General features: G+C 40.7%; 1 protein-coding gene across 5 annotated transcripts in view; it reads left to right on the top strand.

The window, feature by feature from the left end:
• LOC142390473 (extracellular sulfatase Sulf-2-like) overlaps nt 1-24492 on the top strand; it is a 72927-nt gene extending 48435 nt beyond the window's left edge. For 3 of the 5 annotated variants that reach the window (XM_075475926.1, XM_075475928.1, XM_075475927.1), the window contains 14 exons: nt 1920-2048; nt 3229-3285; nt 5334-5463; nt 6311-6554; nt 10981-11182; nt 13053-13149; nt 14417-14511; nt 14600-14659; nt 14739-14911; nt 16765-16907; nt 17054-17177; nt 19002-19038; nt 19164-19220; nt 22010-24492. In XM_075475926.1, coding sequence (XP_075332041.1) covers nt 1920-2048; nt 3229-3285; nt 5334-5463; nt 6311-6554; nt 10981-11182; nt 13053-13149; nt 14417-14511; nt 14600-14659; nt 14739-14911; nt 16765-16907; nt 17054-17177; nt 19002-19038; nt 19164-19220; nt 22010-22040 — 1579 coding nt within the window. In that variant the 3' untranslated portion in view covers nt 22041-24492. The remainder of the gene's footprint in view (nt 1-1919; nt 2049-3228; nt 3286-5333; nt 5464-6310; nt 6555-10980; nt 11183-13052; nt 13150-14416; nt 14512-14599; nt 14660-14738; nt 14912-16764; nt 16908-17053; nt 17178-19001; nt 19039-19163; nt 19221-22009) is intronic. The other 2 variants (XM_075475929.1, XM_075475930.1) reach the window with 2 other exon arrangements.
• Nucleotides 24493-24884: the final 392 nt, after the last annotated feature.

Below are 24884 nucleotides of genomic sequence, written 5' to 3'. Positions count from 1 at the left end.
GATGTCATCGAGTACAGGAAGTAAAGTCTTTTTCAGAGAGTCAGAGAGAATAACAGTCGGAGAGAATAACTCCTTTTACAGCGGGCTTGGGGTTCCAGCCTGCTCAGAAAGCAGCAGCACACTGAAAGAAATGGAAAAAGCATGAAAAAGGGCCTCTTTAAAGGATTAAAGCTTCTTATTACTGCATCTTTGCTAGAAGGGGACAAACACTAATTTCGATGATTACCATTGTTTGCTTAACTATGCTACGTAACCATTCAGCCATATTTTACACAAGGTTTCAGCTGCAGCTGTGATTGACTGTCTGAAACTGTTTATTGGGACACATTTCCTACTAGGGCTGAGCAATTTTATCGATACTGCGATGTAAATTGATATTTTGTTTCCCGATAAAGTGTCGATTTTTCATCCGCGATTATTGATTTTTTAAAAAAAAATTTTAATGTAATTTTTTAAAACTTTTAAAATTTAAAATTTTTTAAAAAAAAGCAAACTTTATTGAAAAGTCAGACATTACAATTAGTGAAAACACAGAACATTAAGGTAATACAATACAATGCCAGGGGGTCACATTCTACAAAACAGTGATAAGTTAGTTGATAAAAATGTTGTATAAAGTGCACAACTCTCACGTTTGTGACATGTTCGTTTGTTTCTGTTTGTCTGGCGGTGTTGTCCTTCCGGTTCAAAGGTCGGACCACCGGTCCAATCAGCGACGATTAATGTCAAATCACACTGTCCCTTTTCTTTACCCCAGAAAATGATGTAAGTGTCTCGAATCGAATCGTATCGTTGGTTGAATATCGTGTATCGAATCGTATTGAATTGAATCGAATTGTATCGAATCGTATTGAATTTAATCGAATTGAATCATATCGTTGGTTGAATATCGTGTATCGAATCGTATTGAATGGAATCGAATCGTATCAAATCGTATCGTTGGTTGAATATCGTGTATCATATCGAATCATATCGAATTGGATTGAATCGTTTTGAATCGAATCGTATCGTTGGTTGAATATCGTGTATCGTAATATATTGAATCGTATTGTATCGAATCGTATCGTTGGTTGAATATCGTGTATCGTATCATATTGAATCGTATTGAATCGAATCGTATCGAATCGAATCATATTGAATCGAATTGTATCGTTGGTTGAATGTCGTGTATCGTATCATATTGAATCGTATTGAATCGAATCGTATCGAATCGAATCATATTGAATCGAATTGTATCGTTGGTTGAATATCGTGTATCGTATTGAATCGAATCGTATCGTATCTTGAGATTAGTGTATCGCTACAGCCCTATTTCCTGCCTGGTTCAGTCTCTGGTAAAATGTGTGGAACAGCAGCAGAAGACCAGCTGGTGGACGACGGTTAGCAACTAAAGACAGATTTGTCCTGAGCTGGAGTCAAATCGTGGGGTAAAAGTTGATTAGAGCAGCCGAATAATGAAAAATAAAACTGATCAAGGAGGCGGCAGGACCAACCAGTAATGCTTCAGTGCTGTTGTTCAGAGCTGAAGTGGATTACTGCCTCAGAGCGGCTCCACGTGGGATCATGAGTTCAGAGAATCCGCAGACTCATTCCCTCATTCCCCCGACACCAGCCTGCTCACCGCTCTGTCGCTAATTAACTTTGAACTTGTAGAAAAACTGTTGTCGAAGCATTCTCGTCCACTCTGATCTGTTTTGGGGTTTAAACTATTTTTGTAGATAATAAAATTTACCTGAAGTTTCACAGACTTTAGAGATATAAAGTATGAACAGTTTGAGATCTGGAGGAAGCTTTGAGACACAAATCTGAATCTGAAGATGCCACGATTGACAGATCTTTGTTGTAATGGAACTAATCTTTAGATCCATACATGCATTAATGTGTGTGTGTGTGTGTGTGTGTGTGTGTGTGTGTGTCAGAAACCCTCACATGGTCCTGAACATTGATCTAGCTCCGACCATCCTGGACATCGCCGGCCTCGACACCCCTCCAGATATGGACGGAAAGTCGATACTATCCCTGCTGGATATCGACAAACCTGCCAACAGGTATACACACACACTCACATTCACAGCTAATCTGGCCAGTTATTAGTCTTTTTATGGGGTTTAAAAATCAGGCAAAATGGAGGCTACTATTGGGTCCTAAATGTTTCTAGACATTGGCTGTGTTCGAAACCGCATACTTCTCCAACTACTCCCACTAACTTTTTGAGTTAGTATGCGAGTTTGAGTAAGCAGAAGTTCCCGGATGCATACTAGATTCTCCTAAATGTTGGGTATGCATCATGAGGTTACTACTCATACTCAAACTACCCAAGATGCAACGTAACGTGACGTCGCCGATCGTCATTTCCTGTCAAAACGGCAGTTTCAAGCTAGCTACAACGAGGGCAGGTTCACTTCCTGTTTTCAAAACAAAAGCACCAATTGTATGGTAATAGCTTTCCCTATGATAAAAGGCAACGGGTATTTTATTTTGTGAAAATAACCGGAAGTGCGTTGCTCACTGCGGCTAGCTTTAGCAGCGCCGAATTCGTGGGAACAAAATTGTAAACAGCCGGTATTTTGTCAGATTTTCAACACGTTGGGGATCTAAACGACTACTTTCTCACCTGAAAATGTTTCAAATGTTGCTAAAGTTTACAGAGTTTAGAGCTTAAGGGAAATCAGCTTCAGGCCGGCTGATTTCGGCTCGGGCAGGAGCCAAATGCATTGTGGGTAAACGCTCTGCATACTGTCTGATTGATGAATATGCAGTATGGAAGTATGTGGTATGTGGTTTCGAACACGGCCATTGTTCTATGTGGCTTTTTAATCAGGCAGAAAACGAGGCCCCTATTGGGTCCTAAAGATTTCCACACACTGCCAATAGGGGCGATTTAGAGTTATACACAGATTGGGTGGGGAAGTTGGTATGGGAGGCATCCACAAACACAAAAAATCTGAAAAAAGTCACTTTTAGGGACAAGAGATTTTAAGAGCAAAACTCATTTTGGGGCAACTGACTGAAATCTAAATGGGGACGGTGGGTTTTGTCTAGTTTTAAATAGTATGGATTGCGTTGCCTTTATCGTTTTTGTTAGTTTTTCCTCCTTCTGAAGTCCTGACGGTGTTTGAGACGCTTATTCACCTCCTCTTAAGAGTTTCCGTTGTCATGACAACCGTATGGTTGACGGGCGGCTGCAGGAACTTGTCACCAAACTCACGCTGCTGTTTTCCTCTGCAGGTTCCAGGTGACCAAGAAGCCGAAGGTGTGGAGGGACTCGTTTCTGGTGGAGAGAGGGTAAGTGCTTCCCACCGTCAGCACAGAACCTGCAGATTGTTTGATTTGAGATAAAAAGGTTCAAGCTGCTGAGCAACACTGAGGCTCAAATCCACTTCATTTATCCCCGAAGCTTCCAGCTCTGAAACTTTACATCAAACACAGCTTTCAGAGTTTTTTTTAGTTTCTTTGTTTGTTTGTTTCTAACCTCTTTATTGATTTTAAATTCCTGATTTGCATCACAGATGAAAGGAAGATGTTGGAAAGTTATGCTGTTTTTTATATTGATCTTTATATCTGACTCTTCTATCCTGGATATCATGAGAAGAATCATTCAGTGGGGTCACATGGCTCTGAAAGGATCGGATTATTGGCTAAATTACAATGAGATTGAGTGGACTACGGGTAATTATCCTTGGATATATGGATATGATAATAATAATAATAATAATAATAATATATAACGTTGGATTATGGACACAAAAACACAGAAAGAGTCACTGAATGACACAGTTTGCATAAAACTAAACTAAAGGTGTATTGTTTTATGATGTTTTGACTTTGTTGTGAGAAATACCGCCTTAAAACCACCTTAAAACCGCCTTAAAACCTTAACTCCCGTGAGATTCTACACTTTTTCATCCTAACTGTGAAATGTGCTGCAGTGCACGATCAGCTTCACTCAACGACCCATAAACCTTAGAGGAAAGTGCCGAGTTTGTACTTTTGCAGGTGAAAACAGATGAAAAACTGCGAGTCTAAAACAGGAATGCAGCAAGAAAACCGTCCCAACTGACGAGATCGATCATCAACTCCATCATTTTCCTCGTAACAGCGTTTTTTTCCTCAGTGAAATCCTCTTTTTAAAGGGACAGTTCGCCTCTTCTGACATGAAGCTGTGTAACATCCCATATCAGCAACATCATTTCTGAACATCTTCTTACCCCCTGCTGCGTCCTGTGAGCAGAGTTCCAGCCTCGTTTTGGTGTTGATGAAGGTAGTCCGGCTAGTTGGCTGGGGTTTAAAAAATAAAGCGTTTTGCTTCTCAGAACAATATGCGTTCAACAGAGTAATACATTTGCATCACAAAATGGTTCTCCAGGAAAAAGTCAGACCTCACTTCGCTTGGCGCCATTTTTGCCTCCCTTGATATCAATGCGTCCAATGTAAAACTGTGCAGACCGAAGAGGAGACCGAGCACTCCCTAGCCACCTAGCGATAGCCGCGCCTGTTACTGTGTTTGCTGCTCGGAAGCAGGGGACTGCTCAGTCTGCACTTCGGTTAATTCGATTACAGCTATAGTTAGGTTATGCTCTTTATTTGACGTGCTTCAGCGTCTACAAGCAGGTTTAGAGTGACTTTCAACCCAGTTATCTCGGGGTCTGAATCCCATCCGATCCAATATATTTATTTATTTATTATCTATTTATTTTTTATTTATTTATCATTTAACATTTATTTAATATTTATTAGTTTGTTTATTTAGTTTTTCTTTTATTATTTATTATTTTTATTGTTTATTTATTATTTATTATTTATTATTTTATCATCCAATTTATAGTAATAATAATAAAAGTAATGCATTTAATTTAACAGTGCCTTTCAAAACACCCAAGGACACTTTACAACATTAAAAACACAAATACAACATTGGGGAAAAAAAATAGAATAAAACATAAAACCACAAATAACAAAAAGTGAGAAGGCTAACTTGAACAGATGAGTTTTCAGTTATGTTTTGAAGAAGAGAAGATAGTCGATATTACGGAGGAAAATTAAGGTGTCTACATGCACTTAATAACTCAGTCTGATTGTAATTTAGCCAATAATCCGATCCTTTCAGTGCCATGTGACCCCGCTGAGTGGAAAGTCTTCTGATATACGGCCTGTAAAAGACCTGTTTGGTTGTTTCTGGGTGAATAAACAACTCCAGCCCTGCTGTTAGAGCTTGATTCAGTTCACACATCTGACACAATAGACTCGTTCCTGTTCCATAAAGCAGTGGAGCTGTTTGAACTGTGACAAACACATACAACACATGACTTTAATCTGGGAAACCTGTGTGACAGGAAGCTGCTCCACCAGCTGGTTGAAGGGAAGGAAGTGTTGCAGGAGGAGAACTTCCTGCCCAAACACCAACGAGTGAAGGACCTCTGTCAGAGAGCCGAGTACCAGACGCCCTGCCAGCAGACGGGACAGGTACACAAAGTTTGTTGCATCAGTTCTTTATGTTTTATATAAAAACAGGAAGCAGCTGATTCACTGAAACATGTTCCAACATGAACATAAACCCAGAATCTGAGTCAGAACCAGAGTTAGTTCAGTTCTGAGCAGCTTTAAAGTGAATATCTGCAGATGTTTCCATGGTAACAGCTGCAGAGATTCACTGAAACATGTTCCAACATGAACATAAACCCAGAATCTGAGGCAGAACCAGAGTTAGTTCAGTTCTGAGCAGCTTTAAGGTGAATATCTGCAGATGTTTCCATGGTAACAGCTGCAGAGATTCACTGAAACGTGTTCCAACATGAACATAAACCCAGAATCTGAGGCAGAACCAGAGTTAGTTCAGTTCTGAGCAGCTTTAAAGTGAATATCTGCAGATGTTTCCATGGTAACAGCTGCAGCTGATTCACTGAAACATGTTCCAACATGAACATAAACCCAGAATCTGAGGCAGAACCAGAGTTAGTTCAGTTCTGAGCAGCTTTAAAGTGAATATCTGCAGATGTTTCCATGGTAACAGCTGCAGCTGATTCACTGAAACATGTTCCAACATGAACATAAACCCAGAATCTGAGGCAGAACCAGAGTTAGTTCAGTTCTGAGCAGCTTTAAAGTGAATATCTGCAGATGTTTCCATGGTAACAGCTGCAGAGACTCACTGAAACATGTTCCAACATGAACATAAACCCGGAATCTGAGGCAGAACCAGAGTTAGTTCAGTTCTGAGCAGCTTTAAAGTGAATATCTGCAGATGTTTCCATGGTAACACGATAGATCAGTTCTCTCTCCGTGATGTCCGTCTCTCTGTGTGTGTGTTTAGAAGTGGCAGTGTGTGGAGGACGCTACGGGAAAGCTGCGGCTCTTCAAGTGTAAGACCGAAGGGGGAGGGGCTAAGAGCTTCCAGAGGGGCGTGGCCAGCCGTCAGCGTCCGCTCAGCATCAAGTCTCAGCTTTACCTTCCCGACTCCGAGGACTGCGACTGCGACTTCCGTGACCTCCGACCCCTGAACCTGCAGCCCTTCGTGATGAGGCCGTTCAACAAGAAGCCCTTCTTCCCCAAGAAGAGTGAGTGTTACCGCCGGGGTCCAGCAGGGGGCAGCAGCTGGGATCCACACCCGTTTGGTGGCTCCCTCTCAGTCACGGTGGACTCTCAGTAGCAGATAAAAAAAATATATATATATATACTTTCCAACACAACAACATATTATATTATTTGTATTATTTTATTATACATAAATATTAAATACAAAAAGGTACAAAAAGAACTGAGAAAAAAACACAATAAATAAATATAGTATATAAATATCAATCACAAATCCTTAAATAACCTAAAAATCCTAAAAAATAAGAAATCTAAAATAAATAAATAAATAAAGGCTACTTTATGGAGCATAAAAACAGATTCCTTGCAGTTATGCTAACATCAGAGCTCAGACTGTAGCAGCTGTTTTCAGCCTGTTCACAGCTGGCTTTAGCATTAACATTAGCATCAGAATTAACATTAGCATTAGCTTTAACATTAACATGTTGTGTTGCAAACACAAACCGGACCAGGTTGCCCTTGGGTAAAATCAGCTGCATGACATGATGCCTCAATTCTAATTCTAGTTCAGCAAAACTAAAAATCAAACACAGTCGTGGCTAATAGCAACATGTTAGCAAGAGGCTAACAGATAGCCTGTAGCTTACGTCACTCATATAAATCTGCATCCCTTAATCTTCTGCCCGTTTCTCCTCTTCTTCTCTTTCTAAACTGGGCACCTGATGGCTTCTTTGGTCTTTCACCATGATGATGATCCATGATGACTCCACATTATTACCTTTGCTTTTCCCATTAACGCCGTCCGTTCACCCGTCAATCAACCGGAGTCACGTGACGTAAACACATTCACGGAGATGACTGCACAGATTTTTATAATTTTTTACATTTTTCACATAACCCAGTTAATTACATGAAGGTATATGGGTCTGTGTTAACTTTAGGAATGAAATCCAGTTTATTTGTGTTGGCAGCAGCTTGTGTTAGCCTGGGATCAGTCTGTCCCGTATAGCTGTGCATGTTCAGGGTTCAGATGAATATTTGTTGTTCCATGCCACACCTGTAGGGGGAGCCAACCTACTTTTCCACCTGTTAAAGTGGAACAAGGTGGAAACCCTAACCCCTAACACAACCTGTCCACTAACTTGACATGGAAATGAGCCTTAGTCTAGAAAACTGGCAAATTTTTTTATTTATTTATTTATTTATTATTTTATTTTATTTTTGTTTATTTTATTTTATAAAATTTTATAAAATTATTATTTTTTTAATCACATAGATTGTGCCCTGGGCGGTCGCACACATTGCCCATAGCAAAAACCGGCCCTGCCAAAGACCTCTCCTCATGCTTTAGTTTCCGGTCACCGCTCTGTTTATTTCAGCTAAAGAAGCCTTTAGCGCCACCCGCTGATCAAACGACTTTTTCATTTCAAACCAGCTCATGAAAACAAGGCCGATGAACATTTTCTATGAGGAGATGTGAAAAGAAAAGTCTTAATCCATCCAAATAAAGCCCAAACTTTAGCAGAATTTAAAGGGATGGAGGTCTGTGGCTGTAACTGAAGTCCAGGCACACAGAAAATCACCTGCCTGTGTTTCCATTACTGCTTAGATGAGTAACGTGTTAACTATTTAACGCCGATAAATATTTTATGGCGCATTAACGCAGGTTTTATTATTGTAAAAGTCTGATGAATGCATCACATTCACACAGTTACAGCAAACACCACGAAGCATGGAGGAATAAAATAAAAATAAACTAGCAGGTAACATCACGTTACAGGTGTGAAGCTAACGGAGCTAACCGGCGCTACTTCCTGTTTTATTTGTTTCAACATAAAAGCAAGTGTTTCAAAATAAAAAAAAATAAAAAAAACTCCTGCATTTACAGCCAAGTTGAATTGTCTTCTCAGCGTAGTAGTTCCAGTCTAAAATATCACTTAAAGGCAAAACACACAACTGATAGCAGCAAGTCATTCAACTTAGCGCTACATGTTTCCTCAAGTTAGATGTTGAGTTTCTGCTGAAATGTGCGTTTGTTTTGGTTGCCACAGAAGACACATAATGTAGCTGCTGTTTCTCACTCTTTGTAAGGTAAACATGCTTTCAGTATGAGGCCTCGTCTGCGTCTTCATTTCCCACCGTTGGTTCTGACATTTTTCATCTGTTTCTTTCTTTGTTTGCTATGACTGCTAATGCTAAAACACCTGCTAAGACAACAGACCAACACATTTTATGGCACTTTCATTCATATGGCAGCAATCAATTAATTAAATTAATCAGGGAAATCATGTGATTAATTAGATTAAACATGTTAATCGCTGCCCATCCCTAATTTAAATGAAAGAAAAATAGAAAGAAAAAAAATATCTCTAACATCTGTGTTTGGATTCTTTTAGGTTTCTTTAGTAGGTACCATGTTAGGTTCATCTTATTCTATCGCCACACTCTTATTCTCATCGAACTACTGTCAATATTTAGTAGGGCCGGGCGAGTTAACTCGTTATTATCGCGTTAACTTGTTAATTATTTAACGCAGATAAATATTTTATCGCGCATTAACGCAGGTTTTATTATTGTAAAAGTCTGTTGAATGCATCACATTCACACAGTTACAGCAAACACCACGAAGCATGGAGTCATAAAATAAAAATAAACTAGCAGGTAACATCACGTTACAGGTGTGAAGCTAACGGAGCTAACCGGCGCTACTTCCTGTTTTACTGGTTTCAACATAAAAGCGCGTATTTCAAAATAAATTGAAAAAAAACTCCTGCATTTACAGCCAAGTTGAATTGTCTTCTCAGCGTAGTAGTTCCAGTCTAAAATATCACTTAAAGGCAAAACACACAACTGATAGCAGCAAGTCATTCAAGGAAACAGACAGTGGAGCGAGGCTTCTACATAAAAACTACAGAAAGATGCTGATGTTAAAAGTGTGTTTGCACAACAAATGTTATGGCACTTTCATTCATATGGCAGCACATTTCAAATAAAGCTAAATGCTAAAAGCTATACACTACTTTTGGATTCTGCGTACAAATGCGATTAATCGTGATTAATCAGGAAAATCATGTGATTAAATAGATTAAACATTTTAATTGTTGCTCAAACATTTATCAAACATTTGTGTGGATAAATATGAAGACAGGAGGCTGTGTGCGAGCATCTTTAAGACTTTTCTAAGCGGTCATGGAACAAAGTTTAGGAAAAGGAGACAAAAGGTCATTTTTTGTGTCATGAACAGTTCTTTTCAGTAGGTTTTCAGTCTCCTGCAGGGTCTCCTCCGTGCTGCATTCACGGCTGTGTGGCGCCCTCTAGTGTCTCACAACAGAACTGCACCACAACTGTTGAGCCTTCAGTCCTTCAGTATTCATCCAAATAATTACTTGAGTAAGAGTAAAAAAGTGCTCGGTGAAAAAACTACTCAAGTACTGAGTAACTGTTGAGTAACGTCTGATTTATTTGTTAACACAAGCATTCAATCAGACAGACAAAAATACTAAATAATCATCTTTAGGCAAATTAGAGTTCATCCAATTGATAAAATGAATTAAAATGAATGAATTAATTACAAAATAGCTTAAATTAAAATAATCCAGGTAAATTCAAGAACTTCAATAAAAAATAAAAGAGACTTAGGAAATGTTTAAAACATATGTAACCCATATGTAACCTAAAAAACAAACATTCACCTATCCATGGGGGGAAAACGAGTTTAGGAAACTTACCGCTACATGTTTCCTCAAGTTAGATGTTGAGTTTCTGCTGAAATGTGCGTTTGTTTTGGTTGCCACAGAAGACGCATAATGTAGCTGCTGTTTCTCACTCTTTGTAAGGTAAACATGCTTTCAGTATGAGGCCTCGTCTGCGTCTTCATTTCCCACCGTTGGTTCTGACATTTTTCATCTGTTTCTTTGTTTGTTTGCTACGACTGCTAATGCTAAAGCTAACCCGTCCCGCCGCTGAGATCGAGTACGGTCACGTGACCAGACTGCACGGCTGCGTCTGATTGGTGGAACACAGTCAGGTGGTAGAGCCTTTGGCGGAAGTCTCTCTCTCTGTCAGAATAAAACATTAAAATGAGGCGTACGCGGGGGGATAAAAATAATGAGGCGTAGAATACCAAAGAGGTAAGAAGAAAAGTAACCAGCTCATTGTAGCCTAATGTAGCGGAGTAAGAGGACAGCTTCTGCTGCACACATCTACTCAAGGAAAAGTAGAAAGATTCTTCTGCCAACATGGCCGACCGGCCGACCGGAGTCACGTGACTCCTCATTCTCAATAGAGAATTAAAACTACTCCTAGAAGTATAATGTTTACAAAAACTTACTCAAGTAAATGTAACTGTAACCTCTGCTGCCGATCCAGTGGAGTGATGGTGCCGGCCCCCCCTACAGAAATATCCCGGCTCCAGTTTCATTGTGTTCATTAACTCTGTTTTTCTGTCAGAGTTCAAAGCCCTGAAGAGTTACTCCAGGAACCGTTACAGCCGGTCCCTGTCCATGACGAACAGTTACCCCGGCAACCACAGCATGGACGCCGGCGCCGGCAGAGATCAGCCGATGAGAGACGAGCTCGATGACGAGTTCAGTGGGATGGAGGGAGTCCCGAACGCAGCCGTGTCGCCCAACTCCATCAAAGTGACCCACAGGTCAGTGTCCCAGCTCACATACATGTCCAGAACACGGCTTTGTGGCGTGATTATAGCGTGAACAGAGCGTTTTATCACGGGAAGCCGCAGAGCCGATGGTCCTCTTCATCACTACAGTTCTATAGAACCGCCAGATTACTCCTGATGCTTGGGTACTGCGATGTAGAAGCATTAGCTAAATAGCAATTAAGTTAGCATTAGCTAACTAGGAGTTAAGTTAGCATTAGCTAACTCGGAGTTAAGTTAGCATTAGCTAACTCGGAGTTCAGTGGGCATTAGTTCACTAGGAGTTCAGTGGGCATTAGTTCACTAGGAGTTAAGTTAGCATTAGCTAACTAGGAGTTAAGTTAGCATTAGTGAACTAGGAGTTAAGTTAGCATTAGTTCACAAGGAGTTAAGTTAGCATTAGCTAACTCGGAGTTAAGTTAGCATTAGCTAACTAGGAGTTAAGTTAGCATTAGCTAACTCGGAGTTCAGTGGGCATTAGTTCACTAGGAGTTCAGTGGGCATTAGTTCACTAGGAGTTAAGTTAGCATTAGCTAACTAGGAGTTAAGTTAGCATTAGTGAACTAGGAGTTAAGTTAGCATTAGTTCACAAGGAGTTAAGTTAGCATTAGCTAACTAGGAGTTAAGTTAGCATTAGTTAACTAGGAGTTAAATTAACATTAGCTAACTAGGAGTTAAGTTAGCATTAGTTAACTAGGAGTTAAGTTAGCATTAGTTAACTAGGAGTTAAATTAGCATTAGCTAACTAGGAGTTAAGTTAGCATTAGTTAACTAGGAGTTAAATTAGCATTAGCTAACTAGGAGTTAAGTTATTATTAGCTAACTAGGAGTTAAGTTATTATTAGTTAACTAGGAGTTAAGTTAGCATTAGCTAACTAGGAGTTAAGTTAGCATTAGTTCACTAGGAGCCCACATATCTAAAAAGGGGCCGGAGGTCTGAGCCAAACCTGTTTTTCAGACAAAGAGAACCCAGGTGTCAGCTTGTGGCTTTGGGTTGAATGTCCCTCTCTTTCTGGAGTAAAGTGTTCAAATGGTTTTCTGAAATGTAGAATTGTCATTAATAAGACCCATAAGAGGCTACTCACCTCTTCTTTGAGAATTTGTCCACATACATAGAGTACAAGGGATGCAATACATTTGTCATTGCTTGAAGTGTACGTCTGTTCAGTTTGTGCTGTTGTTTTGCTAATTTTATTTTATTACATTTTTTTTTATTTATCTTTTATTTAGTATTTTTCTTTAAAAATTTTTTTTTATTATTTATCTTTTATTTATTATTTTTCTTTGTTTTATTCTTTTTTATGTATCTTTTAATTATTATTTTTCTTAAATGTTCTTAGATTTTTTATTTATTTTATTATTTATCTTTTATTTGTTATTTTTCTTTATTTTATTCTTAATTTTTTTTACTATTTATCTTTTATTTATTATTTTTCTTTAATTATATCTCTATTTTATATATAGGCATATTTGTTTTTTGTCACTATTATTTATTTATTTATATTTTCTGTTATCCTTGTTTCTCTTGTATGAATCCTACACGACTTGAAAAAGACCTAATAAAAATATTCTTCCCTGATGAACCTGCTCTGACTGCAGGGGATGACTGAAGGTGACTGTAAATGAGAGCAGGCAGCCCAGGAGCTGCTCACTGCAGGTTTCCTGCATTCAGTTTCAGGCTTTTTCTGACGCAGCAGCAACCTGGAAGTAATTATAAACTCTTCTCTTTGGTGCTGAAACACTCAGAGAAGCAAAGATGAGACCGCAGTGTGCTGAGGACTGGAATCTGGAACAATAAGCATCCGAGTTCGAGATGTTTCTTAGACGTCTTAAACGTTTCTGATGAGATATCGTCTCCCTGCAGATGCTCCATCCTGTCCAACGCCACCGTGAAGTGTGACACAGGCGTGTACCAGTCTCTGCAGGCCTGGAAGGACCACAAGCTGCACATCGACCACGAGGTACTCAAGAATCTACTCAAAAAAAAGAAACTATTCAAGTACTGAGTAACTGTTGAGTAACGTCTGATTTATTTGTTAACACAAGCATTCAATCAGACAGACAAAAATACTAAATAATCATCTTTAGGCCAATTAGAGTTCATCCAATTGATCAAATAAATTAAAATGAATTAATTAATTACAAAATAGCTTAAATTAAAATAATCCAGGTAAATTCAAGAACTTCAATAAAAAATAAAAGAGACTTAGGAAATGTTTAAAACATATGTAACCCATATGTAACCTAAAAAACAAACATTCGCCTATCCATGGGGGGAAAACGAGTTTAGGAAACTTAGCGCTACATGTTTCCTCAAGTTAGATGTTGAGTTTCTGCTGAAATGTGCGTTTGTTTTGGTTGCCACAGAAGACACATAATGTAGCTGCTGTTTCTCACTCTTTGTAAGGTAAACATGCTTTCAGTATGAGGCCTCGTCTGCGTCTTCATTTCCCACCGTTGGTTCTGACATTTTTCATCTGTTTCTTTGTTTGTTTGCTATGACTGCTAATGCTAAAACACCTGCTAAGACAACAGACCAACACATTTTATGGCACTTTCATTCATATGGCAGCACATTTAAAATAAAACTAAATGCTAAAAGCTATACACTACTTTTGGATTCATTTTTGGATTCTGTGTACAAATGCGATTAATCGTGATTAATCAGGGAAATCATGTGATTAATTAGATTAAACATTTTAATTGTTGCCCAGCCCTAGTTAAGTTTAATCATGTTGAAATGGCTCAAACTTCCACATTATCAACCAAACAAAGGAAAGAAATCTGCAGAAACTCTTCATACTGTATATAGCTAATGTTTATTCACTATTTTTATTTTATTTTATTTTATTTTATTTGCTTGTTTTTACTTTAATTGTTTAAATATATTTTACTGTATGCTGCTGCAACATAACAATTTCCCAAATTGGGATGAATAAAGTATCTATCTATCTATCTATCTATCTATCTATCTATCTATCTATCTATCTGTCTGTCTGTCTATCTAAATGTTCTTATTCCACAGCTGGAATTCCACATACTTTTTTATTTTATTTACTTATAATTTAATTTAATTTAATTTTTTATTATTATTTATTTTATTATTATTTTATTTTATATTATTATTATTATTTTATTATTATGATTATTTTTTAATTTTTTTTTATTTGACTGATGGAGCCGCTCAGAGACGCTGCTGGTCTCACTGATTCTGCTGTTCTCTGTCAGATTGAGACTCTGCAGACCAAGATAAAGAACCTGAGAGACGTCCGCGGTCACCTGAAGAAGGTGCGACCCCTGGAGTGCGACTGCAACAAATACCTGTAAGTGGCACCTGGACACACCACACACCTGAAAACAGACTGACCCCCCGCAGGTTTGCACCTGATCACCTGATGTCCGTGTGTTCAGGTACAAATCCAAGCTGAAGAACAAGTTCAGGTACAGAGGAGGCGGCGTCCACCCGTTCAGGTGAGGCAGAAAGGTCTGCAGCTCTTCCTCTGACGCTGCCGTCTTCACACCTGTACCTGTTGTTGTTGTTGTGCTCCAGCAGGAAGGGCGGGGCTCGGGACAAGAAGGCGTGGCTTCTGAAGGAGCAGAAGAGGAGGAAGAAGATGAGGAAGATGATCAAGAGGATCAGAAACAACGACACGTGTTCGATGCCTGGACTCACCTGCTTCACACACGACAACCAGCACTGGCACACTCCGCCCCTGTGGACACGTACGACCCCCACACATTCACTGTGCCCTCTGACCTCTGACCTTAACCAGGGCTGTGTTCCAAACCGCATACTACATACTGCATACTGCATACTGCATACTACATACTGCATACTGCATACTACATACTACATTCTACATACTACATACTTCCATACTACATACTACATACTACATACTACATACTGCATACTACATACTACATTCTACATACTACATACTTCCATACTACATACTACATACTACATACTACATACTGCATACTACATACTACATTCTACATACTACATACTTCCATACTACATACTGCATACTACATACTACATACTGCATACTACATACTACATTCTACATACTACATACTTCCATACTACATACTACATACTGCATACTACATACTGCATACTGCATACTACATACTGCATACTACATATTTCCATACTACATACTGCATACTACATTCTGCATACTACATACTAGATACTACATACTACATTCTGCATACTACATATTTCCATACTACATACTGCATACTACATTCTGCATACTACATACTATATACTGCATACTACATACTACATACTACATACTGCATACTACATACTACATACTGCATACCACATACTTCCATACTACATACATCCATACTACATACTACATATTGTATACTCATACTACATACTTACATACTACATACTACATATTGCATACTGCATACTATATACTGCATACTACATACTACATTCTGCATACTACATACTATATACTGCATACTACATACTACATACTACATACTGCATACTACATACTACATACTGCATACTACATACTTCCATACTACATACATCCATACTACATACTACATATTGTATACTCATACTACATACTTACATACTACATACTACATATTGCATACTGCATACTACATACTTCCATACTGCATACTACATACTACATACTGCATACTACATACTGCATACTTCCATACTAAATACTTCCATACTACATACTGCATACTACATACTTACATACTACATACTGCATACTACATACTACATACTACATACTACATACTGCATACTAAATACTACATATTACATACTTCCATACTGCATACTCATCGATCACACAGTATGCAGAGCGTTTACCCACAATGCATTTCGCTCCTGCCCGAGCCGAAATCAGCCGGCCTGAAGCTGATTTCTCTTAAGCTCTAAACTCTGTAAACTTTAGCAACATTTGAAACATTTTCAGGCGAGAAAGTAGTCGTTTAGATCCCCAACGTGTTGAAAACCTGACAAAATACCGGCTGTTTACAATTTTGTTCCCATGAATTCAGCGCTACTAAAGCTAGCTGCAGTGAGCAACGCACTTCCAGTTATTTTCACAAAATAAAATACCCGTTGCCTTTTATCATAGGGAAAGCCATTACCATACAATTGGTGCTTTTTTTTAAAAAACAGGAAGTGAACCTACCCTCGTTGTAGCTAGCTTGAAACTGCCGTTTTGACAGGAAATGACGATCGGCGACGTCACGTTACGTTGCATCTTGGGTAGTTTGAGTATGAGTAGTAACCTCATGATGCATACCCAACATTTAGGAGAATCTAGTATACATCCGGGAACTTCTGCCTTACTCAAACTCGCTTACTAACTCTAAGTTAGTATGTGTAGTAGGAGAAGTATGCGGTTTCGAACACAGCCACACTTATCAATCAGACAGTATGCAGAGCGTTTACCCACAATGCATTTTGCTCCTGCCCGAGCCGAAATCATCAGCTGAAGCTGATTTCACGTAAGCTCTAAACTCTGTAAACTTTAGCAACATTTGAAACATTTTCATTTGTGTTGCAGTGGGTCCGTTCTGCGCCTGCACCAGCGCCAACAACAACACGTACTGGTGTCTGAGGACGATCAACGAGACGCACAACTTCCTGTTCTGCGAGTTCGCCACCGGATTCCTGGAATACTTTGACCTCAGCACAGACCCGTACCAGGTAACCACACATTTAAAAAGCTTCAAGCCTGAACAAACATGTCTTTACGTCTCTATTCTTATCCCTTGATTATTATTCTGATTATTATTATTTGGTGTTATTATTATTATTATTAGTATTCCTGATTATTTCCTGTGTGTCTGCAGCTGATAAACGCCGTGAGCTCTTTAGATCGGACAGTCCTCAATCAGCTCCACGTCCAGCTGATGGAGCTCCGAGGCTGCAAGGGACACAAGCAGTGCAACCCCCGCACTCGCTCAGTGGAGCTGGGTATGACTCACACACCTCTCACTGGTGGTTTTTACCTGTTATTAGGTGTGAGAATTCGGTTATTTTTCAAAAGAAAACATTCTTCAGACTCGGATAATAAATAAAACGGAAATAATGTAAGTTATTTATTCTTTCTGTGCGGCCCGCTCGGTTGGGGACCGCTGGTCTAACGTGCATTTACTAGTAAAGTAAAAAGTATCGGTCCCAAAACTGAACCCTGTGGAACACCCTGAGCTGGTCTGGGGGATTTCTCTTCTCAGGATAGGGACAACGATCCGCTACTTCAGTGTGTCCCAGAAATCCAAATCCAGAGGCAGTCGGGAACAACTTGACAAAGTGTGGAGCAACATTTTCCTGCCAGAGTTTAGAGAAGCTGAAACTCAAACTGCTGCTGGGTTTGGAAAGCTGTGTCTCATGTTCCAGCTCAGTAATGTCACTCATGTTTAGACTGTCGTCTTCCTGTTTTTACTTCATTACGGCTGTGTTCGAAACCGCATACTTCTCCTACTTCTCCTACTTCTCCTACTACTCCTACTAACTTTTTGAGTTAGTATGCGAGTTTGAGTAAGCGAGAAGTTCCCGGATGCATACTAGATTCTCCGAAATGTTGGGTATGCGTCATGGGGTTGCTACTCATTTAGTTTAGAGCTTAAGAGAAATCAGTTTCAGACCGGCTGATTTTCGGCTCGGGCAGGGGCGAAATGCATTGTGGGTAAACGCTCTGCATACTGTCTGATCGATGAGTATGTAGTATGCCGTATGCGGTTTTGAACACAGCCTACGTCTTCAGCAGATACCTTTAACGACACTTTTAACAATCTGAACCTGTCGGTATGAAGCATGAGACCATCTGAGTTACACCTAAAAACAAGAGGAAGAAGTCCCGTAAATGTCCTGAATGATCACGTGCACAGCAGTTTTCCAGGTATTGGGTTGAACAGTAGGGCTGAGCAATTTTATTGATACTGCGATATATATCGATATTTCGTTTCCCGATAAAGTATCGATTTTTCACCCGCGAGTATCAATTTATTTTATTTTTTTTAAGCAAACTTTATTGAAAAGTCAGACGTAACAATTAGTGAAAACACAGAACATTAAGATGATACAACACAATGCCAGGGGGTCACATTATACAAAACAGTGATAAATTAGTTGATAAAAATGTTGTATAAAGTGCACAGCTCTCACGTTTGTGACATGTTCGTTTGTGTCTGGCGGTGTTTTCCTTCCGGTTCAAAGGTCGGACCACCGGTCCAATCAGCGACGATTCATGTCAAATCACACTGTCCCTTTTTACCCCCAGAAAATGATGTAAGTGTATCGAATCGTATCGAAACGAATCGTATTGAATCGAATCGTATCGAAACTAATCGTATCGAAACTAATTGAATCGTATTAAATCGAATCGTATCGGTGGCTGAATATCGTTTTTCGAATTTAATCGAATCTTATCGTTGGCTGAATATCGTGTATCGAATCGTATCGTATCAAAATGAATCGTATCGAATCGTATCGTTGGCTGAATATTGTGTATTGAATCGTATCGTATCAAAATGAATCATATCGTATCGAATCGTATCGTTGGCTGAATATCGTGTATCGTATTGTGAGATTAGTGTAGCGCTACAGCCCTATTGAAGCCTTATTGAACAGGTAGGACGGTGTTGATCCTCAGGAATCTTCCCCACCTGTGGGTGAAGTTATCATGTGACCAGGTTTGCTCGCTGTTAGCGGTCATCAGATCATAGAAGCCCAACCACACCAAAAACAAAGTGACCACCGGTTGCCTCTGCTCACTAACCAATCAGATCTCCTTTTCAGAAGGGGAGCGGTCTCACGGCAGCTTTGACGACTACAGGTACAGGCGCCCCCACACACCTTTAAAGCTTTCTGAATGCGGCATGATTTCCTGACGGAGCTGCAGGCTGCTGGTGGCGCTGGTGTGTGTGTTGCTGTGTAACTCGGTGTGTGTCTGTGTGTCAGGCTGTTTGAAAGGAGGAAGTGGCCGAGAGCGAAGAAGCCTTCGTCAGCTCGAACCCTGTGAGTCTTCCTCTGTGTTCGCCTCTTCTTCTGGCCTGCATGCTCCACCCATCCATCCCTCCATCCATCCCTCCGCCCGTCTAACTCTCACCACATTTATTAAAACTCCCACCTCAGAGTTCTTCATTCATCTCCATGATGCCTGAAGCAGGAAAAAGTGCCAAAAACATGCAGATCACCTCTTGTTTCCCCTCCTGGACACACAGCAGGTGGAGCCGGTTTTCTGGGTTTTAAAGCACCGAAGCTGCTTATGTTCCTGTCGCATGTTTATTCAGATGTTTCCTTTATTTTTCACCGACTGATCACATCCCAGAGGTCCGATGGGACGAGGTTAAGAACAGAAAAAATTTCCTGAGTTAAAGCAGAAGATTTGGAAATAAATGAACTGGTAAAGTAAAAGATTGAATCGTATTTATTTATGCTGATGGATCAAAAGATGCTCAGCCAAAGTGCCGTTTCAGGGCCGACGTCGGATCCAGATCTGAGTGAGTCAGTGGGGTCACATGGTACCGAAAGGATCAGATTATTGCCTAAATTACAATAAGAATGAGTTGAGCAATGTATTTTTTCATATAAAATACATTTTATGAATACCTATAAAACTTAGCAGATAACTAATCTTTATTTGACTGATTAAGCGTGTAAATGAATAGATGGTGCGCTTTAAGTTCCACTTTAGCACATAAAGCACAATAAATACACTTCAAATTCTGCTTTTCTATCATTTAATTACAAGTAAAATACACCCAGAACAAAACTAGTTAGTTCCAAATTAGTAAACTTTAAGTTAACTTTACAATAATTTAGGTTTAGTAAAAACAGAATCCACACGAACAGCAGCTGCTACCGTTAGCCTCTAAAAACATAAAACTCAAAGGAATGAGGAGACACTCAGTGGGGTCACATGGCCCTGAAAGGATCAGATTATTGGCTAAATTACAATCAGAATGAGTTATTAAGGGTAATTCTCCTTGGATATATGGCGGTGAATGAATGGGATCAGAGGCACAAAGCGTGTCATACCCCGGTATGATAGGTGGCGCTGTACCCATTCCAGCTGTTGCTAATAGAGCCACTTCCTGTTGACCTCTTCACCACCAACAACAACAACAAACTCAGGCATTGGAGAAAGATGGAGAACGCAGAGCCAGATGAAGCTACGTCCCTCTACATTTGCTCTGTGATGAGCTGCTTGTTGCACAAACTCGATGCCCAACGGAGCATTCTCCATCGCGTTGTTTGTTTCTTTCTGACGGCGACAACAACAGGAATATCGTCTCCTTTGACTTCCGGGTCACGACCCCGGGAAAACATCTGGAGCATGCGCAGAACGCAAAGTCTGATTCACCACGAGCTTCAGCGTCTACAAGCAGGTTTAGAGTGACTTTCAACCCAGTTATCTCGGGGTCTGAATCCCATCCGATCCAATTCTTAGTCAGATTAAGGTGTCTATATGCACTTAATAACTCAGTCTGATTGGAATTTAGCCAATAATCTGATCCTTTCAGAGCCATGTGACCCCACTGAGTGATAGGAGAAAGCGGCTAAATTCCCTGAGGTGTCAGATAAATATTTGGCAAAGCAGACAAAGTTTTGGGCAGTGAAAGGACGCTGCAGCATTTCGGCTCGGCACGGATCCAAATGATAGACCATTAAGCCCCGTTTCCACTCTGCAGTCCGGTTACGGGTCGGTTCAGAACGGTTCTCTTATTTCAGTGTTTCCACTACCACCAAAGCATACCAGTCCCATGGGACCCGTTACCATGGGACCCGTTACCATGGGACCCGTTACCATTCTTGTAACCCTTCTGCTTGGGGTACCGAGCACACAGGACCGGTTCCCTTGGGGAGGAGCCAAAGCACACTTGGGAATTATCGTTGCCTCTCAGGATGCAACAATGATAATAATAGATCGGTTTTATTTAGCGCTTTTCATAACACTCAAAGTCACTTCCAGTGAATGAAACATCACCAAATTCCCCAAAGTTCTGCCAATCTCCCTAAACGAGTTCTGGGAGCTGACGTGGTCCCTATGCTGTTTCAGAGTTGTACAGGTGCCTGTACCGCACTTCTTCTCTGAGTCTGGGTTCCAATTGGTCCGTCCCGTTTGTTGTTGTCCGCGCAAATTTTGACTGGTGCACAACTACGGGGCAACCCAAAAAACAGACGGGGGGAAAGTTTGGGGGGCTCGCCTCCTTCAGCCATCATACAGCCTGCAGAGCGGGGGGGAGGGGCCTCCACTTTCTCTCTGACGGGACGCCACAAAAATAAAAAATCATTTTAAAAAACGCTCATGCTGCAGGGACGATGTGAAATTTTAGTGGTTCTGAAAGCTTGACTTTGTAATACCGTGGGATACCTTGAAACCGGTAACCGGCCCATGGCTCCGCCCACCCCTGAGGGTCCCCTTTGTACAGGGGAACGCAAAGCCGACCCGACCCGTACCGTACCGACAGTGGAAACCGGGCTAAAGGGCCCCTCAGGGCCCCTCAGGGAGCCACACTTCTTCCAGCTGATCCAAAGGGCCCCTCGGGGCAGCTTAACAGTTTTGTTTGTGTTTCAGTTTCCATCAGTCGCTGCATGTTTCTGCCGCCTGCCTCAGTCGCCTCTCTACTAACAGTCTGCAGCTGTGGTTAGATCTGACAGTGTGTGTGTGTGTGTGTGTGTGTGTGTGCGTGTGTGTGCACGTGTGTGTGTGTGTGTGTGTGTGTGTGTGTGTGTGTGTGTGTGTGTGTGTGTGTGTGTGTGTGTGTGTGCGTGTGTGTGTGCACGTGTGTGTGTGTGTCCAGAGGTCCAATCTGGGACGGCTGGAAGGGCTAAGCTTCCCGATTGGCTGAAGCCGGCTCCTGACTCCGCCCCCAGCAGCCTGAAGGAGGAAAGCGTGGTTGCCGAGACGACGACGGCATCGCTCGACCACCACGCCCCCCCCACCTCGCCGGCCGGCCAGTCAGCTTCTGCAGCCTCTGTGACATCACTCGGCCCTCCCACCCCGTTGCTCGGGGCGACGCCGGGACCAAACGGTGGCCACGCACCTTCATCATCTCCCTCCTCCTCCTCCTCCTCCTCCTCCTCCTGCTACTGCTCAGAGGAGGGAGGCTCCGGGTGGGGGGGGGAGGAGGGAGGAGAGACTGAGGAGGTGGAGGAGGCAGGGAGGTTGTGTTTGTAAAGCCTGAGTTTGAGTTTCCATGGAAACCACACAACAGAATTCTGCTCTTATCAACTCATTTCTGGCTGGAATCAGTTTTTTTCCGACTCATTTCTGGCAGAAAATCCTGTTTTCGGGTCTTTTGCAGTTGTGTTTTTCTCCTTTTTTCATTCCCAACCCATCGGTTTGTTAAAGAAACGGCTTTAAATGATGCTGCTGCTGCAGATTGTTTGTGCTGATCGACAGGAAGGACTCTCTGCTCGTGGTGAAATTATTAATTATGAGATATTTTCTTGTTTTTAACAGAAGTTCAGAACTAAAAACTGGTTTTAAACATGGTGGAAACTTTCCTTTAATGACACGTTTTTCATGCTGTTATGACATCTTTTCCTTTTTAAAGTTACTGAATTTAGTTTTTTTGTAAACAAATGATATCGTTGTCACGTGTTTCCGACGTTTTTACACGAGTTGTGACATTAATGTGAAAACCAGAAAGAAAATATTAATCTTTTCAGTGATAATTTCAGTAAAAAAAAAGTCAAATATTGTAAAAAGCTGCTGGAGATATTTTAACAAACTTGTTTTCTTTTTTGTGAAACTTCCTAATGAAACAGAATCTCATTATGTTGTGGAAACCCCCCCTGTAGTTTACACGAAATGTGGAGTATTTTCTCATTGTTGTGTTGTATCTTATGATATCTGAATATTTTACTAACAAGAAAAAATGTCAAGATATAAGAAAAGAAAAGTTCCCATCGTTTTTCGTCAGCTGCACTTCCAGCAGGCGGCACCGGAACTGCAGAAGAAGAAGATAAAGAGGAAAGTGTTCGAAACCGCATACTGCATACTACATACTGCATACTACATACTGCATACTACATACTGCATACTACATACTACATACTACATTCTACATACTGCATACTCATCGATCAGACAGTATGCAGAGCGTTTACCCACAATGCATTGCGCTCCTGCCCGAGCTGAAATCAGCCGGCCTGAAGCTGATTTCTCTTAAGCTCTAAACTCTGTAAACTTTAGCAACATTTGAAACATTTTCAGGAGAGAAAGTAGTCGTTTAGATCCCCAACGTGTTGAAAACCTGACAAAATACCGGCTGTTTACAATTTTGTTCCCACGAATTCGGCGCTACTAAAGCTAGCCGCAGTGAGCTAACGCACTTCCGGTTATTTTCACAAAATAAAATACCCATTGCCTTTTATCATAGGGAAAGCCATTACCATACATTTGGTGCTTTTGTTTTGAAAACAGGAAGTGAACCTACCCTCGTTGTAGCTAGCTTGAAACTGCCGTTTTGACAGGAAATGACGATCGGCGACGTCACGTTACGTTGCATCTTGGGTAGTTTGAGTATGAGTAGTAACCTCATGATGCATACCCAACATTTCGGAGAATCTAGTATGCATCCGGGAACTTCTGCTTACTCAAACTCGCATAATAAAGTTAGTATGAGTAGTAGGAGAAGTATGCGGTTTGGAACACAGCCATAGTTTGTTTATTCGCTAAACTTTCCTCTCAACCTGTTTCTCTTCCATCCCTCCAAAGTGTAAAAAACTTCTCTTTGTTTTTGCAATAATTCAAGTTTAATTTCTCTTTCTGTTGATCAAATTCATTAAATGAACTGGATGAAAATACAACTACTGTCACTTTAAGTAAGAACCAACCTCCTCCGCCTCTGACCTCCGATGACCTCTCAGTGCCCACATACATGTCGTGTTTATATTTAGTCTTTTTAACCGTCTGTAAAGACATCAAAGGACCCGTTTGTGTTACTAAACCGAGACGAAAGCACACAGACTTCCACGTGCGGCGCTCTGACATCACCGCTGACATCACTGCTGAGGAGGTGAATGCCGCTGTGACAACAGAGCTACAGTTTTACTAACCCTGTGACTGACTACAGTACCCACAATGCAACAAAGGAGCCCTGAAGAGGACGACAGAGACGAAAACGCTTTGGAGTAAAAAAAAAAAATCTAACCTTTTGATGTTTTGTGAGTCAGAAAGTGGACGAGATGACGACGTCATCGGGACCGAAACTTGTTGTTTTGTGATTTGTTTTCAAAGGCTGTGTTCTGATTTATAAACCATCCAATCGCCTCCTTCCTCGACATCTTCCTTCTCAGTTTTGTCCTCTCAGTGTGTTCCTTTGTTATTATTTAACCAAAATCAAACCACAGATCGTGACTTATGAGAATGAATTGTAAAAACTGGACTCGCACAGGAAGTGACGGGGCTTTAATGCTTTGAATATTCTTCTGCAGGCGCACATAAAGGGTTGATGTTCTAACAGCTCGTCTGCTGCATGTGTTTGATTCCCTGGATGACACGTAATATTGCATTAATATTGATTAATTGAGTCAAACCGGTTAAAAAAATGTTTTAAAAGAATCCTGAGAACGTGGACACGGATCGGGCACCGCTGGTCGAACACACCTGGAGGCTTCTGATCACATCTCACTAGGGATGGGAATTGATAAGATTTTTACGATTCCAAT

Source organism: Odontesthes bonariensis, chromosome 10 (genome assembly GCF_027942865.1).
Source record: "Odontesthes bonariensis isolate fOdoBon6 chromosome 10, fOdoBon6.hap1, whole genome shotgun sequence".
NCBI lineage: Eukaryota > Metazoa > Chordata > Actinopteri > Atheriniformes > Atherinopsidae > Odontesthes > Odontesthes bonariensis.
Note: the sequence above shows the minus strand (reverse complement) of the source record. Positions and strands in the feature narration are given on the sequence as shown.